Raw genomic sequence first — 18,162 nt, 5'->3', positions numbered from 1 at the left:
GTATTGTTGTAAGTGAATTCCGCCACTGGGAGTAGCGGTGCCCATTCTTTTTGCTTATAATCGGTATACAAGCGCAGATATTGTTCTAAGACCTGGTTTACTCGTTCGGTTTGTCCATCTGTTTCTGGATGAAAAGCTGTGCTGAGTTCGAGCTCGATGCGTAGGAGTTGCGTGAATGCTCGCCAAAAACGGGATGTGAATTCTGATCCACGATCTGATACGATACTAGTCGGAATCCCATGCTTGGAGAAGACATGGGTGACATATAATTGGGCAAGTTCTTCGGCGGTGAGGCTAGTCGTTGTGGGGATAAAGAGAGCCATCTTGGTGAGTCGGTCTACTATCACAAGGATGGTGTTGTAGCCATGAGATGGTGGAAGTTGTTCAATGAGGTCCATCGATACAGATGACCATGGGTACGGGGGAATGGGTAGAGACTTGAGTTCGCCGTAGGGCTGATGACGTCTTGTNNATCGAGTTGTATGAGGTTATAGGTGTCGAGGCTATCGAAGGTGGGGTACTTGAAATATATACCAACCAACCACAAGTGTGGAAGATCAATATTTACTGTTACGACTCGTCCCCAACAAGGTCCGGCCTTGGAGACGAGATAGAAAGCCGTAGTTTAACTAAGCAATGAGATATATGTATGATATACCTCTTGACACTTGTCTGTTGGCGTATGGTATAGGACAGAGGTATATTCGCTTGGGAAGATCAGGCAAGCTTATATACTAGTGGAGTAAGTTTATGTCGAAGGTGGTGCAAGGTAAGACGAGAGCGAGCACTGGGAGCTCGAGGACCTTTCGCAAAGTAACTTATGAAATATTGATCTTCGAGGGGAAGAAGATCAAGATCGAGGACAGAGCTCCCCTTTATATACTTCTACAGAAATCTATTTATATCCCTTGAGGCCCAGCTGGAGGTCCAGCTGGAGGCCCAGTTCTTATCTCGGAGGTCCAGCTGGACCTTCTTATCTGCAACAATCTTGCTTTCCTTCATTACGTAACTCTCTCCTATGATCTCTTATTTCTTCTACTTCGTGCAGGCTCGTGACAATCGCCCCTCCTTCTAAAGACGGTCGCTCCGTCGTGCCGTCTGTGGCTCGATCTGATGTGGGCTTGTAACTGAAATCTAGCGGAAATCTAACTGAAATCTTGGTGAATCTCTGAAACGAATGTCTATGAACTGGTCGTAAATATTTTTTCTATGCTATGATCTATCGAGAACGAAAAACTGTGGTTGGGGAGTCAAAATCTAGGAACCGTCGAGTAATAGTGGGGGTGTCTGTTATCGCCCAAAAATTGTGTTATCGGTCATATGCGAAGATAAGAGCGCATTTTTGGATTGGGGATGTGCGCTGTGGGTCCATTGGAAGTCCAGCTGGAGGTCCAACTGGAGGTCCAACTGGAGGTCCAACTGGATGAACGGCGGTTATGGGGGAGACGGGAGTGGGAGGATTCTCGAGATATAAAAAGATGGGGATTTGGTGCAGGATCACCGAAGTTTCTCTATCCCCCAACAAAATCTTGTCTGCCTATTCATCTTTGATCTTTCCTTCATGCTTGAATCTACGTTTCAGCCTAGCCCGATGGTTAACAGTTGGTGTCTTGATGACCCATATGGGATTATTCGACAGTTCTGTGCAGAGAATGCGTCGATAGGTGATAATACAGCTGATTTGATAACGGATAATGGCGTATCGGTGGTTGCCGCATCTGCAGGGTCACCGAGTTGTTCTGACAACTCCGTTGGGATTTTCTTTGATCAAGTATGTGTGGTAATGTTGACAACGTGTTTGTAACGTGCTGACATTGAGTTTTGAATAGGATTTCGCCTTCCCATCTATGGGATGGGCCACCGAGATGTACGATAGTAGAGTACCAATGGAGGCAGCGGGTGATAATATTCACTCGACTTTACTTTCTCGACCTGTGGATCCGCGAGTGCCACGTTTGCAGGGTGCTGAACTATTCTTTGGTGCTCATGTGGAGGGAACTGTCTCGTCTGAAATGGTTGAGGTGAGGGAGGAGGCAGTGGATGAGGGATATGAGCAGCGGCACTTGGTGAGGAGAAATGCTTTGGTTTGTGTGCGACCCGATTGAAGAGCTAATGGCGTAAGGAGGCACTGCGCAGGGAGCAGAGGAGGCGTAGGGTTGAGGAGCGCCAGAGGGCACCAGTGGTTTCACCTTGTGACCAATGTCGTGGGGTGGGTGCTGAATGTCGGGCCCTCTCATTATTCTCGACTTGTGGACGGTGCACGGTGAAGGGTGTGCGGTGCTCACACAATGCCAGCGGGGGTAGGGGTTCGGATGTTGTGAGTGTTAGGTCGGGGGTTGAAAATGTACGAGCTGATGGGTAGGGTAGATAAGAGATTGGGGGGTTTCGTCGCCTATCTCGAGCGCGAGGTGAATGGCGCAGTGGCTTGTTTGTAAGACATGGAGATTTACGTGCTAATGTGTGAATGTAGTGAGACCAACATGTCTACCGCGTTTGAGGGAGTCCAGCAGGCAATCATTGCCTACCTCATGGAGGAGGAGGTGCTGGAAGTCCAAAGGCAAGAGATGAGGGGGAGGTTTCGGGAGGAGTTGCTGGTGGCATTGGGTATGTCGCGCAAGAGGAAGCGTGATGACGGGGAGGACTCGTCCGAGGAGTAGGACCCGTGTGATGGTTCGGTTTTCCGTTCTTCTCTTAATCTAGGTGTGTTTTCCATTGATTCGTCTTTCTTCTTCCGATCCAAAACAAAAGCAAGATCTATAAAACTACGATAGATATATCTAACTAACACTAACTCTTAGAGGGCTTTGTTGTTCGGTCTGTCTTAACTTTGATCTGTTGGTAGATTGTTCTTTCTTTCTCTTTTCTTTTGACCATAATTTCAATAAACATCAAATAAAGTGGCTGTTACTATGAACTTGATTTCCTATAATCGGTGTGTTGATTTGTACTGATCAACAATCTCTGAAGCATTTTCTAGAGCGGTTTCGGGTTCCCAACTGTTGTGTTCGGCACTGTAGCCGAGCCACTTGATAAGGAATTGGCGGCGTTTTCGGTGAAATCGATGATCAAGGATACACTCGACTTCATATTCTAGGTCACCTTCGACTTCGATAGGTGATGGTGCGACTTGTGTTCGTCCTGGTATCTCATTCTCAATATATTTCTCGAGTAACTGGACGTGAAAGACGTCGTGGATGCGCATTGATTTTGGCAAATCAAGGCGATACGCATGGGAAGAAACGCGCGCGATAATGGTGTAGGGACCGAGATAGCGGTGATCTAATTTCTTGGTGGGTCTTTTTGTTTTGATATTACAGGCAGATAGCCAGACTTTGTTACCAACGGTATATTCGGGAAGCGGGGCACGGTGCTTATCAAACTGTAGTGCTGCACTCTCTTGTGCTTTGGACATTTCGATCTGGAGGTGTTCATGGAGCTTGCTTAAGTCGGTGATGGAGGCTCTGGCAGGTGGGCTGAAAATAGGGGCGTTGTCGTCGGGAGTGAACGATGCCCGGGGATGGTACCCTTTGTTGGCAAAGAAGGGGGACATGGTAGTGGACGAATGGGGCGTATTGTTGTAAGTGAATTCCGCCACTGGGAGTAGCGGTGCCCATTCTTTTTGCTTATAATCGGTATACAAGCGCAGATATTGTTCTAAGACCTGGTTTACTCGTTCGGTTTGTCCATCTGTTTCTGGATGAAAAGCTGTGCTGAGTTCGAGCTCGATGCGTAGGAGTTGCGTGAATGCTCACCAAAAACGGGATGTGAATTCTGATCCACGATCTGATACGATACTAGTCGGAATCCCATGCTTGGAGAAGACATGGGTGACATATAATTGGGCAAGTTCTTCGGCGGTGAGGCTAGTCGTTGTGGGGATAAAGAGAGCCATCTTGGTGAGTCGGTCTACTATCACAAGGATGGTGTTGTAGCCATGAGATGGTGGAAGTTGTTCAATGAGGTCCATCGATACAGATGACCATGGGTACGGGGGAATGGGTAGAGACTTGAGTTCGCCGTAGGGCTGATGACGTCTTGTNNNGTGGAGTAAGTTTATGTCGAAGGTGGTGCAAGGTAAGACGAGAGCGAGCACTGGGAGCTCGAGGACCTTTCGCAAAGTAACTTATGAAATATTGATCTTCGAGGGGAAGAAGATCAAGATCGAGGACAGAGCTCCCCTTTATATACTTCTACAGAAATCTATTTATATCCCTTGAGGCCCAGCTGGAGGTCCAGCTGGAGGCCCAGTTCTTATCTCGGAGGTCCAGCTGGAGGTTCAGTTGGAGGTCCAGCTGGAGGTTCAGCTGGAGGTCCAGTTCTTTTCTCGGAGGTCCAGCTGGACCTTCTTATCTGCAACAATCTTGCTTTCCTTCATTACGTAACTCTCTCCTATGATCTCTTATTTCTTCTACTTCGTGCAGGCTCGTGACACAATTCCACCACCTCCTTCTACCTTCCTTTAATACTTGTCTCATGGCCCTGACTCTATTATATTACTCATCTTCACTTCCTGGAATCTTCCCAGAACAGACACGGAAAGGCCACTAGCGACTTGAGGCTCGTTGGCACGGTGGTGTAGTAACAAATTAACAGGGCCCAGAGGTTTGATTGATGAACAATGGCTCTGTTTCTGGTATTGCCGCCTCATTGGTTTCTTTTCCGGCACTTGAATAACATAGAGTAGGCTTGAGGCTCGAGGACAACCCCAAGCCTGATGATGAGTGGGAAGGATGGACTTAATAAATTATAAAAGGGAGGGTATGTGGACGACGTATTCGTACATCATCAAAGATTTCGCACGCCTCGGTCAACGGCTGTTCGTGGAGGATTGATCTTCGCCTGTCTGTCTATCAAAATAAAAATAAATAAATAAAAATGAAAAAAGGGCTGTAATTAATGCGATATTCACGCAGCATGTTAATAATGACAAAAAAGGCAGACGCCGGAGGAAGGAAGATCTGAAGCATGGAACCCAAGCCTAGAGATCTGAAGAACGAGCGACGAGGAACAAGAATTGAGAGGAGGACAAAAAAAGGAAGAAGAAAGCCGGGAGAATGACCCGCAGACCGGCCCGAAGCTGCGGTGCCCCAAGAACGCTCTCTTCCCAGTCGTCTCTTCGCCCTTAATTTAATGTTAAGTACGGGATCGTCAATGGCTATTAAAGATTATCATCTATCGTTGGGGACGACACGAAAGAAGAAGTGGTGGGCAGTAAAGAAATGAGAGATGGAGTGCAAAGAAAGCAGAAGATAAACATAGGATAAACGAAGATCTGTATGATGACCATTTGTGTTTAAAAGATACTAATAAAAGCCATGCGCCATAAAAAAAATTACGGGCATGCATGGGTTTGTCAACTGCGAGATGCTTTTCTGTTCCAATAATGCTCACGAGGTTCAGGTAAAATGGAGGGGCAGGTGGGCAAAAGCAGAATATACCACGTGATATAGAATTATCCAGCAGTACAGCAGGTGTTACAGACTTACGTATGCTACAAAATGGCACAAAAAGGCAAAGGAATGGCTGTAGCAAGACACTGGAGTACGACACTCGGGGCGCCCGGCTTTTGAACGGATGCTTATTTAACTCGTGATTTGGCGATCATGTGATTGGTCAGTAAGCTTATCATTTTATCAACAAACTTTTCAAACCTTTTTGATTATTGCGCTGATAAGTATAATCAAGGGAATTCCGAAATAAGGAAAAGAGCGTCGGTGAAAGTTCGACAGCACCCAAGACAATTTCGATTACTAGTCGTTATTAGGACGTTGCTGGTTAATTTAGGGTCTTTATTTTATGTATATAGAACAGAACAGAACATGTTTCTTTGGATCCTCGCATAATAAGCATGCAACCCAGAAAGTCCTTTTTACACCCAAACGTATTGTTTACATCAATTCCAACACGGCAACGTCAACGGGTGCGTGATCAGTGGAGTGCACGTCCAAGCAAAAGGGCCGCAACAGCACATAATACACCGCACCTCCAAAATAAGCGCCAATCGCCTGATCACCATTGTCCTTAAGCTGCTGCGTAAAAGCCTCTCTTCACGAGATCCTTTTTCCATGTCTTCTGCGTCTTCCAATACAATGCCTCAGACCGCAAACGTAGAGCAAAGCCCCAATCAAAGTCGCCACAACATTGCATTATCGGCGCCTGACACACAAGACTCGGTTTCGCCCACAATGTCACCGACTTCCGCACCAAACCCCGAGTATCTCGAGCAGGTGCTGTCTAAATGCTCTGATTTCTTGCCCGCGAGTCACTGGACGCCATTATTATGCTCAGGTAATGCACATCCGACTACGGGCCCAGTCAAATACCAAACCCAGCGTAAAATTGTCGACCTCGACACTAGTGTGCGATCCGACCATTTAATGGCGAAAAAACTGCAGCAAGAAGAGGTCAACTCTGCTTCTAACATGACACCGCAAGTCCAATCTCCACATCCCCTTTCACCCTTTATTACATTAAGCGAACATCATGCCCATTCCCCATTCGAAAACTCTTCTCCAAGTCCTGATGAAATTGATTACTTCACCGAGAAACGTAAATTTAGGTTGAAACATGCAATGGAAGAGGATGGTTGCGGCATGATGAGCTGTTCTGCGCCTCCAACACTGTTGACAAGAATTACTGGGAAGGTTTGGAAAGAGCTACGGCCGAGCTTGGATATTAAAACTGGATCTTTGGTGTTGGATGGGCAGTCTCGGACAACAGACCGAGTTCGAGAAGCCCATGGACTCTTTGATCGCGATAGGTAGTACGTCTTTTCGGTCAAATTACCAAACATCCAGCTGAACTGTAATAGTGAATCCTACGCTGCACCAGCTATCGATCTTGGAACTGGTTATCGTTACGATCGACTTTTACGGGAGAAGCTCGACAAAACCTCATCAGCAGGTCAACCCTCTCCGACGCCCGAGCACTCTACCCCTTTCAGCCGTACTGGTCTTGGCCACTGGACAACACGTAATCACACTATGATGCCCAGTCCATTACCTTATCAGTTGACGGATCTTCAGCAAATGCCCACTTACCCCCCTCCTTTGCTCCACTCAACTGTCAGTCCACCACTGCCTCCACTCAATGAGCATCTCGCTATGGCTGAGTGGCAGCCGCCTGTGGTTTCATCTCATGCTAAGTCTTTGCCTTCACCTCACGCTTTTCTCGATGTGTCTGGGCCCGCCATAAATCATCCAGCATCCATATTCGGTCCTTTTGCCGACGAACTTCCTGCCGCACCTCAACCAGTCATTCCTCATCCTCCACATATAGAGCCTTGCGTCGCCCAAGTCCCTTCTCAAGAATCCATCCCTCTAACGGCAGGTGTAAAGATGCAGCTCCGAGACTGCTCGCACATCCATATTCATCTCGATTTGATGACTCCCCTCATGCCCAATCCCATTTCTTTGCGAAAGGTTATATCGACACAAGGAGAATCTCAAGACTTCTATGGGCTCTCAGCGTCTGAGAATAAGGCTGGGCAATATCATTCTATTTCAGCAACGAACGATGGCAACCATCTTCCTCCAAACTATCCTCACGGCTCTTATCCCTCGCCATCACCTCATCACGTGTCTTCGCCTGCCATGACCAGCCACCAACACTCTTTCTCAGTCCTTGATCCAAGATTTTTCCAGAATGATATCCCACCCATCCACAATACCCATGTCCGTCAGACAGAAGGTATGCCTCTTATTGGGATTGACGTGCTTCATCCCGCCCCGCCGTACCCCGATAATCCTCTGGAAGAGAGACTCACGTCTGTGCCCCCTTTACCCAAGAAGAAGCGAGGAAGGCCTAGACGGTCTACTTATCCCAATGATCTGGTGGAGAAGTATACTGGCGAGAACGGGCAGGAGGAGAGGCCTGAGAAATGCAATGGTCAGGAAGGGTTTGAATTTGGCAGACGATTTTTGCCAAAAACTCCCATTGCATGTAACTTTTGTCGACTCAAGAAACTCAAGTAAGTCATACATCTTACAAACACTTCAAAATGACAAAATACTGAACTTTCGATTTAGATGTAATGGTCAAAGGCCCGCTTGCTCACATTGTAAACGACGGAGTGATAGTGAATGTGTGTACCAAAAGGCTCCCCACCGACGTCGACCGGGCAAACAAAGAAGGCAAAGAGAAGTAAATCGTGATATCCCTTTTACATCGGATATCCTACTACCTTTGACGGGCCGGCATTCCGAAAAACCTATGACTCAGGTATGGGCGGAGAGATAAGGATAATTATCAAGCAACTCTGCATGGAAATAGGAGGAAGGCGGGGACAAGGAAACTCTGGCGCAAGTACCAGGACAGGGGTTTGAGCAGGCAAGGTGCTTCAATCATATCAGCGAAAACGATGGCTATCACTACGACGAACTGATGCCCGAAAGTCGTGCGATGGAGTTTCCAGGAGAAGCGGCGGCGGGGAGCGGGCCGAGATTCGAGATGAGAATGGCAAAGGGATGAGATAAAAAAGAAGCAAATGAAAAAAAAAAACAAAAATTGCCGCTGGGGCACAGAAGAGGGGTCCATCATAGTGAAGCTTTTTCTTATTTTGTATCATCTGTCACGATTTTTTTTGGATAGTTGTATGCTTTATGTTTTCTTATCGGGATATCGTGGTTGATGTCCTTCTTGGGTGTATGATAAGCATGGATCGATCATTCACTGTATTTGTTCTGTGCAGTACGCCATCACGGAAATAACAGAGTTTGCTTGGGTTTCGGAAGGCGTTCATTCTCTATATTTCAAAACGCAAAGATCGGCAACCAAAGACCGGACGGAGATACCCGAGTATCGTCATCCTCGACTGCAGACTGCAAGGAGGTACGTATTTGAAGAGACGAGAAGCGGGGAGGGGAGTAATAAATAAAAAAATTCTCAATCTTCAGAGGCTGATAAGACGATGCGCCGACAACCAAAATCCGCCGTTATATCTTTTTCGTGAAGTTTGAGACAGCGAACAACGGAATGAGCAGGCCCTCGTTTGCTATGTCCAGCGGTGAGAACGTTTTACGTATTTTATCCAAAGTATGACGAATACCATTTATTACCAAAGGCGATATATTTATAATCTACGTAACTGTTCGGCTTATCCTGTTCATTCGGCTTATCACTTACTTATCACACGATTCGGCGTCATCCGAAGCCCGCACCAGCAGCAGATAATATGATGACATTTATTTTTTATGCTGGGCCTCACCGCAAGTATATTCAAGAAGCACCAAGGGGTTTCTTGGCTGATAATGAAGTTCATATAAGTACGGTTTTTCGACGTTTCTGCCTTCCTTATACCTGTGGAACTCTATTAATTGGCCAATAAATTAATACTCAGAAACTATTGATGATTATGATAGGCGACGAAAGTGCCATGTAATAATAGGAGCCATGTGCCAACAAAATATCACATTCGCGGTTTGCGCTACATGATGGTCGTAAGGTATTTGACAGAAATGTCATGGAAAATGAATAGAAAGAGTGACGCTATCGTACACAACCCAGCCGTGCCTATCTGCTAGCCCAGTTACGCGACTGTCACCCGTTCCTCGCTTGTTCTTTCTCCAACGAAGTTCCCCCTGTTTTCTCTCGCTTCTTGATCTATTTTGCGCTTTTTCAGCCAACAGAGCTTGAATCAGTCTTGTTTAGTAATTATCAAAACATGTCCTGATTTATGATACTCCCGACCCCGAAATTGCCAATACTTTGTCACTTATCGCTTATCGTTGACCGCTTCCCCCCCTCGTTCATCCCACCCCCCGCCCCCACTTGCACAACATGCGCCTTGTCCAATGCACAATATGGCGTCAATATTACCATCTTAGATATCGGAACGGACATCCGTGGAAAAGAACCCGATATCCCAGGTAGTATGTAAAGGAGAAAAGGGATGGAGATGAAGACATCAAATCATCGTCCATCGCCCAAACCAAACTCATTTAGTTTTCCACTAGTAACATGTCGGCATCCTACAAGGGGGCCGAGGTACCTATGTCACAGGATCAGGCAACTGGTTTTCCAGTCCAAACACTCAATGAAGGTATTGAGTCTCCAGAGCTCGATCAAAAGCAGAAGGACTATGTGGATCTAGAGAAGAATGAGTCTACAGATGACGTTGAAGTCGAGGTCGAGTCCACTAAAGACTCAGCAGTGGAGCTTACACCTAATGAAGCTTTCACTTGGAATGTGGATGGTGATCAGTCGCCTTGTGAGTATCTCTCATTACCCGACTTGGTCATCAGCTTATCCCTCTTTAGTCCCCGAAGTAGCAGCCTGCGTGCCGAACACAGACGATCCCAGTACCCCTTGCAACAGTGAGTGTTCATTAACTGTTTATATTTATTAAGTTGATCATTACTAGCTGTAAGGGCATGGATTCTTCTTACAGCCTTTGTCATCCTTTTTGCTGGTGTCAACCAGTTCTTCGGCTTACGTTATGTAAGTCTCCATTGAGAAATTCCGGGATCTGGCTGATATAATCTGGTGTCCAGCCCTCTCTTACCATAGTAGGCGACTTCGTCCCCTACTATGTCAAAGTGGTAGCTTACTCTTCTGATAGGGTTATGTGGTCTGTCAGCTGTTGGTATTTCCTATAGGTAGAGCTTGGGAAAAACTTCCTAAATGGGTTGTTCCCCTTGGGCCTTTCTCATTCTACCTCAACCCTGGGAAGTTTACTATCAAAGAGCATGCCCTCATTGTTATTGTAAGCCTTTTTACATCCTACTTCAAGACATCTCACTGAGTGAAACCATTAGTGTGTCAACTTGACAGCCAGTACCGCTTACGCTATGGGTTCTCTTGTCGCTATCATCTCTCCTGTCTATTGGAACCGTGATTTTGGAGCAGGTTTCTCCTTTGTTTATTTGCTCACCACCCAAGCTCTTGGGTAGGTTCCACCATTCCCAGTCTCAAGCTAATCACAGCAGTTTCGGCCTCGCTGGTCTCGCTCGAAGGTGGCTGGTTTACCCCGCCGCCCTCATTTGGCCTTCATCCCTCTCATCCACCGTACTTTTCCGAGCTCTTCATGAGCCTCAGAGTCGAAGCCCTGCCAACGGGTGGACGATCAGCAGATACCGTTTCTTCATCTATCTGACTATCGGCGCTTTCAGTTGGTTCTGGTTTCCCGATTACATCTGGACTTCTTTAAGTACTTTTGCGTTCATCACTTGGATCGTGCCCCACAACCAAAAGGTCAACACCATTTTCGGAGTGGGTATTCTTCGTGCTATACGAAGAGCGTTGGGTTAATGAGCTGTGCAGATGAACTCTGGCTTAGGTCTTTTGCCAATCAGTTTCGATTGGACTCAAATCAACTATGCTGGTAATCCCCTTACCACACCTTTCTACATTACTTGCAACGCTTTTGCTGTCGTTGTGTTCTTCTACCTATTCTTATCACCCATAGTGAGTTGATCCCAAGTCCCTGAAGCCGCAATTACTAATTCAGTACAGCTTTACTACAAGGACGTCTGGCACAGTGCTCAGTATGTTCCCCGATCGAAATGTGCAACCCCACGCTAACCATTCATCAGCCTCCCTCTCCTCTCTTCGTCCACTTTTGACAACACCGGATCATCCTACAACATTTCTCGAGTCGTTGACCAGAGTCTCGATTTTGTCCTTGCCAAATACCAAGAGTACTCCCCCATGTACATCTCCATGTCGTACTCCCTCAGTTACGGCCTCTCCTTCGCCGCTGTGACCAGTATCGTCTTCTACACCTATCTCTACAACGGTAAAGAGATCTGGGCCAAGTTCAAGGACGCCAAACACGGTGGAGAGGATATCCACAAACGGCTGATGAACTCTTACAAGGAAGTTCCTGATTGGTGGTACGGCGTCCTCACCGTCATTGTTCTCGGTCTTGGTATTTTCACTTGTAGATATTGGGATACTCAGCTGCCTGTTTGGGGTTTCATCGTGGTTTGCTTCGGTATGGGAATAGTCTTGATTGTGCCCGAAGGTATCCTCGAGGGCACTACCAATCAGCGAAGTGAGTATTGCTCGCTTTGCAGACAGAGCTGTGCTAATCATCAATATAGTCTTCCTGAATATCATTACCGAGTTGATTGCGGGTTATGCTTGGCCTGGGAAGCCTATTGCCAACATGCTCGTCAAGTGTTACGGCTATAATAGTGTCGTGCGTCTTCAGCTTCTGGGAACCTTTTCAGAAATCCATGACTGATGATGAAACAGAAACACGGTATGGACTTTGCTCAAGATCTCAAGCTCGGTCAATACATGGTAAATAATCATAAATAGCCTATCCCAACGATCAGCTAACCGGATTGGTAGAAAATTCCTCCCCGAACTCTTTTCTGGGCTCAGATCTACTCTACTCTTTTGGCTACAGTGACTCAGACAGGGGGTAAGTCTTGTCTTTCGGCCTTGGATGTTCCACGCTGATGGCGGCCCAGTGCTTCGATGGATGATGGGCAACATCAAGGGTCTTTGTCAGCCCACCAATCCTGACCGATTCACTTGTGCGGGCGCAAAGGTTGTTTACAACGCGTCTCTTATCTGGGGTACCATTGGTCCCCAAAGAATGTTCCAGGCAGGCCAGGTTTACAATGGTTTGATGTACTTCTTCTTCATTGGCGTAGGTTCTTTTTCCTTTTCGAGACAAGATATTGCTAAAAAGTGAAATGTTTAGCCTGTGGCTACTGTGCTCGTCTACCTTGTTTACCGACGATACCCTCGCAGCTGGGTCAAGTATATTAACGTGCCCGTCTTCTTCAACGCCGCAGGTAAGTTTTCCTTCCCTACAGGCTTGGCCTCGGATAGTGACGAAGCCTTTCAGGCAATATCCCTCCCGCCAACACTAGTAAGTCTGAGCTCGAGCAAACTCCACTCGATCTTCGCTGACTGGTGTCATCAGCCCAATATTCTCTTTGGTTCATTTTTGGTTTCATTTTCAACTACCTCATCCGAAAACGGGCCTTTGCTTGGTGGAAGCGATACAACTGTAAGCTCAACTCCATCCCTCTGCTTTTTGCCAACGCTTATGCAGTTTTCCTTCACTAGACCTAACCCAAGCTGCCATGGATACTGGTACGGCACTCGCCACCATCATCATCTTCTTCACTCTTAGTTACAACGGTGTCAAGTTAAATTGGTGGGGTAACAGTGTTGGATCCGACACGGATGATGCCAAAGGGACACCTTGGTTGACTGTTCCAAGTGGGAGTTACTTTGGTCGGGGACCGGGAGAGTTCTAAGCGATTTTTTCCCTCCTTATCAAATTCGTAAAGGGGTGAATTCTGTTGTTGGATATGACGGGCGGATACAGTGATAATAATTTGGTTATACATAGAAGGTTTCAGTTTGATGCTCAGTAGACTACTTGTTATTTAGACGATTTTGATGTATAAAGCGTAACATAAGACGACCAGGTTTCTGACTCACTCCTCGCGCTAAGCAAGCGGTATGCCAGCATTTCCCTTGCCATTCTGATACACCTTTGAAAGCCCATTGTACTTCTGTTTGATCTCCTGCGCTCTTGCCTTCATAGCCTCCTTCTCATCGTCTTCCAAATCCTCGATCAACTCCGCCACTGAACGCGCCGTCCAAAATTCGTTTGACTTGTTGTAAAGCGGCCGATTTGCAAATTCAGACTGTGATTCCGAAGAAGTCGGAACCTTGAAAATTTGTTCGAGAATACGAATGTCATGGGGGATGTTGAATGCGTCTCGGGTGTCTTCGTACGTGAAGAGGAAGTAGTGGTTGTCGAACCCAGACCAGGTTATACCAGAGAGACCTTTGATGCGTTAGCTGGAGCTTTATTATATAGGCGATTCAAAGCTTACAAAGTGAGCAAGGTTCATGGGTAGCGAAGAAGATACACTCGCTAGGCAATGGTCTCTGGTCCACAGGAAGAGCGTAAAAATGCTGAATACAGTTGATCTCTCCGTGCTGTGCGAATTGTATTAGCACTAGCACTCAGGAGTTATGAATCCGTAAGTTCAGTCTTACTTACAAGAAGAGGGGAGGAAGTCTCATTGTTGGTCGCAACCACGACCATGCTCAAATCACTCTTTCGCAAGATAGCCGCACCAAAGACTTTACACCCTGCCGCAACACCTTCTGCGGTGAGAGGGATAATCTTATCGTCGGTAGTGGAGAGAAAGGCGTCAAGAAGCTGGGCTGAAGTGTTGGACATGTTGATTGCTGAGAGGATGAGATAGACATCTTGTTCATTGAAAAAAAAAGTGCGAACAATGCATGCGTTTCGTTGTGAATAGGGATCCGGTACGAGCGGACCACCGGGAGATAAGGAAAACTCGTCTCAGTGACTTCGGTAATCCGAGTCGCCCTCAACCAAAAAGCGTCGCACGCAAAAAGTTATGACGTTGGCACTTTTCTCTTACTCTTCGATCCTACCTCCGCCGATTTCCTCGTTCCGTCCGCTTAGTAGTTTCTCCACCTCGTTCTTCAGCTATTTTTCTGCCAGGTCATTCATCATGCGCCCCTGTCTCCGCCTCCTCACTCGGACGGCTAACTACCCAGGCCATATCCCACTTTCTCACTCCCAAAACGCCCTTCTCGCAGTCGGCTCCGGCGTTGTCGGCGTCCTCGACGTCACACGCGGTGATCTCATCGCTTCCCTCTCGGAATCCACAGCCGGTATCTTCCTCCCGGCGCTACATGAGAAGATGAAGATAATGCCAGAGGGGAGACAGATTATGAAGGATCGACCGGAGATTACGAATAAGACGATTGAGAAACTGAAAGAACTGAAGAGGGGCACGCTGGGAAGAGAATATGTAGAGTGGTTGGGAGATGGAGGGCTGGAACCGGAGAGCCGAGCTCCTGTGAGCCTTTTGACGCATTTCACCTGCAGAAGCAATTGGAGCTTATTGCGAAGTTCAGGTACAATACATCGATTCTCCAGTCTTAGCATATACAATGCTTCGTTACCGCCAAACCCACGATCTCTACCACACCCTCTTCTCTTTACCCCCCACTCTTCCACATGAACTATCCCTCAAAGTACTCGAATTATCCAATATGTCCCTTCCCGTCGCACTCCTCTCCTCTGTTTTCGGTCCCCTGAGGTTAAAGAGAAAAGAGACTTGGACGGGGGATTGGGTACCATGGGCACTAAGGACGGGGCGGGAAGGGAGGAGCCTCGTGACTGTGTATTGGGAGAAGAGGTGGGAGCAGGGCATAGGGGAACTGAGGAGAGAACTGGGGGTGAAGAGAAATGATGCAGAGGGAGTGGAAGCGAGGTGGGGCGGGTATAGGAAGATTAGAGAGGCAGAAAGGGAGTTGAGAAGAAAAGGTGAATGGGTGGATGAGCCGGAAGATTGGTAGTGGAAAATCATGTTGTTTGAACCGCATATGATGATGCACAGAGTCAATAATCATATCTGAAATAAACAAATCTACCTTATAAATAAAAATAGGTAAATGGTAAATCCCCTCGACATCGAAGTCCTAATTTAGACCCTATACAATCCCTTCCCTTTTCTCTCCCTACCTGCAGCGCTTATTTGCTCCATTCCTTTTCATTCCCATTACCACACATTCTAAAAACACTCCAGGCTTTTGAGCGAGTAATTAGAAGAACAGATAAGTCAACACAAAGACACCGACCATGAGCCCGATGACAATTTCGAGGGGGACACCCTGCTGCTGAGCAGTAGCCACAGCTTGCGCAGGCTTGTTGGCAGGCTCGTTAGCACCTCCGGCCGTACCCCGCTTCCTCAAGCCAGAGACTTGAGGACCCTTGGCCTCTTCCAATTGGGCACGAAGAGACTCAATCTCCTTGAGCGCAACAGCAAGTTTTTCAGAATCAGAGGTGGTGGCCGCAAGAGATTGCTCGAGTGCAGAGTTAGTTGCGTTAACGGCAGTGGGAGTGAGAGATGGAAGAGGAGGTTGAGTAGGGGCAAGAGCGGGAGCAGTAATGTCGACAGACTTGGGTTGTTCGAGGGGAGAGAAGGGTTTCTCATGGGAAGGTGATGTTTGGGCGTGGCTGAAGATGGCCTGTGCAAGTGTTAGCCTTCTAGGTCCTTTGGATTTAAATATCTTTAGGAGGTTATATAGTCATGCACAAAAAAGAATGAAGGGAAAGCTGAAAAAAAAGACAAACTGCGACAGGAGGCTTGTAAGGTGGCTGTTCAATTTCCCAGTAGGTCAAACCACCATTACGGAAAAGAGCCGGATCGTACTCCTTTTCCGGCTTTGTGGTCCACCGTGTCAAGCCTTCATGATAAATATTGTTCTTTTTGCCATGCGAATCACCCAAAAAGAATTTGAAGCAAGACGAAGATATTCGCAATTGAAAGTTGCGGAAAAGGAAGTGAAGAGGAAGATCACGGTCAAATCCGTTCCCCCTAGGAAACACGCAGCTACTCACTGGTTCTTCAACCCTGCTAGCCTCACCAACCTCTTCTTCTTCAGGAATGCCCTGGTTATTTGTGGATCCGTCTTCGGCGGGGAGGTACACAACCTTGAGCTTTTGCTCGCTAATAGCGCCCTTGTTTGTCTTCTCCAATTGTGACCACTATCCAAAGATGTCAGCACTTGGATTCTTCAACAGCATAGGCAACTGACCAGTTCCGCCAAAGAGTGCATTTCTTCGTCAGGAGTGATGAACGCAGACTGAACCAAGAACTTGTCCTTGCACTTGGCGTGGGGAGGGGGTTCCTGGGCTAAAGGCTGCAACATGACTTAATATCCAGCCATCAGTCCGCAATACACCAGTTTATTCGTATTACAAGACGCTACTCACTGTGCACTTCGACACTCTCTCCAGCCTCAACCCTTCCAGAGTTGGGCCTCACAGAATACTGCTTCGGCGCAGTCGTCTTGACCTTGAAGGCAACAGGGTGGTAGTTGGGGTTGTGGATGAGAAGCGAGCGCTTGACGACATTGGTGAAGGGACCTGCATCAGAGCGGAAAAAAAGGTTAGTACATTCAGCTACAGATGAAGAAAGGAGGCGACAAAGGGATGGTGATAGGAGGATAGGACGTTAGGGGCGTTGCGCAGCCGACCGCGCCTCAGAACACCAAGCGACGCCAGGGAGCAGCTCTAACGCCTTGTATTCCATGCACGACTCCTTAATGGTTGCTTTCCGACGCAACCTTGCCCTCTGACTTTCCACATCACCTCCCATCACGACCATCGGTTGAGACATGACTTACGGGGGAAACCCAATTGAGTAGCGGGAGTAAGTTCGATCGACATGTTGTTCGTGCTCTATTGAGTAATCTAACCACCCGGTATATATCTCAGAAAAATGGCTTGACGGATATGGTTAACTGTTCTGTCGACTTGGTCAAACAGAAATCAAGGTGGAAGGGCGTGGCTTGTTGAGTGACGCTGAACACAAGGCGATAGGTGGACACTAGTTTTGCAGGATTAACTGTGAATATGAAGTGCGTTTACGTGTCGGCTACTCCTCTATGGATGGTTGTCAAGTTGAGAAATGAAGGAGAAAAAGGGAAATGGTGAGAAATAGGGGAAATGAACAACACTATTATGAGGACGGGACGATCAATGATGACGCCGATCTACAACCAATGCCACATCATTTTCACCGAGTATGCCCGGTCGCTCTTGTGACGTGGAACTTTATATACAAGGGCATGATATCTTACTTTTTCTGTTCTCGTATACTTGCATGAACTAGTACTCTTGGCAAACGGACGAGTGGCATGATAGCTCTGGACCTGTGCTGTCCTCGCTGAAAATCTTCATTCATCTCCTCGCAGATCTTCCAAAGACATCATAGCTGCCGTCCTGGTACCGCCCGCAGAGATCGAAAACCTCGAACATGGAGCACTAAGAGACATCGCACACCATAATGCTTGTGAGCAGCGAGGAATTGTTTTCTTATGCATATTATTATACCATAGCATAGATCCAACGCAGCATAGTACACATTGCAACGACTGAAATTTTTATCAGCAAAGTTCTTTGTGTCGCACGATTACCCACTATCATGGGTCTCCGACCGACGACAAGGCCACTCGATCACCTTCGTAAAATGTGGCCGGTCTGACCAATGATCAAAAGTCACTGAATTTTCTCTTTCGGTTATCAGTGTCTGACACTAGTCGCAATCGTCGACAAATGTTTTGCGGAGAAGTACGTGCAGACAAACCAATAATCGCCTGTCGCAGTCCCACTGGAAATGTAGCCTAAAACGCATGGTTGTC

At 47.1% G+C, this 18,162-nt stretch overlaps 6 protein-coding genes; 4 read left to right on the top strand and 2 right to left on the bottom strand.

The window, feature by feature from the left end:
* Positions 1 to 1,784: 1,784 nt before the first annotated feature.
* On the top strand, positions 1,785 to 2,702 carry CNAG_07613 (hypothetical protein). Its single transcript, XM_012197127.1, has 4 exons — positions 1,785 to 2,066; positions 2,126 to 2,317; positions 2,368 to 2,408; positions 2,471 to 2,702. Exons 1-4 carry the CDS (start codon positions 1,848 to 1,850, stop codon positions 2,655 to 2,657), a joined length of 639 nt encoding a protein of 212 aa, XP_012052517.1. The 5' UTR covers positions 1,785 to 1,847; the 3' UTR covers positions 2,658 to 2,702.
* A 3,276-nt stretch (positions 2,703 to 5,978) lies between these two features.
* On the top strand, positions 5,979 to 8,662 carry CNAG_01965 (hypothetical protein). Its single transcript, XM_012197126.1, has 3 exons — positions 5,979 to 6,763; positions 6,812 to 7,969; positions 8,028 to 8,662. Exons 1-3 carry the CDS (start codon positions 6,066 to 6,068, stop codon positions 8,236 to 8,238), a joined length of 2,067 nt encoding a protein of 688 aa, XP_012052516.1. The 5' UTR covers positions 5,979 to 6,065; the 3' UTR covers positions 8,239 to 8,662.
* Positions 8,663 to 9,623: 961 nt separating this feature from the next.
* Positions 9,624 to 13,388, top strand: CNAG_01964 (OPT family small oligopeptide transporter). XM_012197125.1 has 18 exons: positions 9,624 to 10,207; positions 10,257 to 10,313; positions 10,361 to 10,437; positions 10,491 to 10,505; positions 10,559 to 10,702; positions 10,755 to 10,885; positions 10,926 to 11,190; positions 11,260 to 11,403; positions 11,452 to 11,483; positions 11,532 to 11,992; positions 12,042 to 12,139; positions 12,196 to 12,243; positions 12,295 to 12,367; positions 12,417 to 12,598; positions 12,653 to 12,746; positions 12,800 to 12,823; positions 12,878 to 12,964; positions 13,024 to 13,388. The coding sequence occupies exons 1-18, from the start codon at positions 9,958 to 9,960 to the stop codon at positions 13,215 to 13,217; spliced, it is 2,376 nt and encodes a 791-aa protein (XP_012052515.1). The 5' UTR covers positions 9,624 to 9,957; the 3' UTR covers positions 13,218 to 13,388.
* CNAG_01963 (CMP/dCMP deaminase zinc-binding protein) lies at positions 12,988 to 14,254 on the bottom strand. XM_012197487.1 has 3 exons: positions 13,976 to 14,254; positions 13,806 to 13,911; positions 12,988 to 13,756 (listed from the first exon to the last, which is right to left on the bottom strand). Exons 1-3 carry the CDS (start codon positions 14,156 to 14,158, stop codon positions 13,413 to 13,415), a joined length of 633 nt encoding a protein of 210 aa, XP_012052877.1. The 5' UTR covers positions 14,159 to 14,254; the 3' UTR covers positions 12,988 to 13,412.
* Positions 14,255 to 14,384: 130 nt separating this feature from the next.
* On the top strand, positions 14,385 to 15,379 carry CNAG_01962 (ubiquinone biosynthesis protein COQ4, mitochondrial). XM_012197486.1 has 2 exons: positions 14,385 to 14,810; positions 14,869 to 15,379. The coding sequence occupies exons 1-2, from the start codon at positions 14,460 to 14,462 to the stop codon at positions 15,310 to 15,312; spliced, it is 795 nt and encodes a 264-aa protein (XP_012052876.1). The 5' UTR covers positions 14,385 to 14,459; the 3' UTR covers positions 15,313 to 15,379.
* On the bottom strand, positions 14,856 to 17,491 carry CNAG_01961 (MSP domain-containing protein). XM_012197485.1 has 5 exons: positions 17,146 to 17,491; positions 16,733 to 16,885; positions 16,555 to 16,670; positions 16,358 to 16,504; positions 14,856 to 15,984 (listed from the first exon to the last, which is right to left on the bottom strand). Exons 1-5 carry the CDS (start codon positions 17,186 to 17,188, stop codon positions 15,559 to 15,561), a joined length of 885 nt encoding a protein of 294 aa, XP_012052875.1. The 5' UTR covers positions 17,189 to 17,491; the 3' UTR covers positions 14,856 to 15,558.
* Between the last annotated feature and the right edge of the window lie 671 nt (positions 17,492 to 18,162).

Source organism: Cryptococcus neoformans, chromosome 11 (genome assembly GCF_000149245.1).
Source record: "Cryptococcus neoformans var. grubii H99 chromosome 11, complete sequence".
Classification (NCBI taxonomy): Eukaryota; Fungi; Basidiomycota; class Tremellomycetes; order Tremellales; family Cryptococcaceae; genus Cryptococcus; species Cryptococcus neoformans.
The sequence above is the reverse complement of the archived record's forward strand: the minus strand, read 5'-3'. Positions and strand labels throughout refer to the sequence as shown.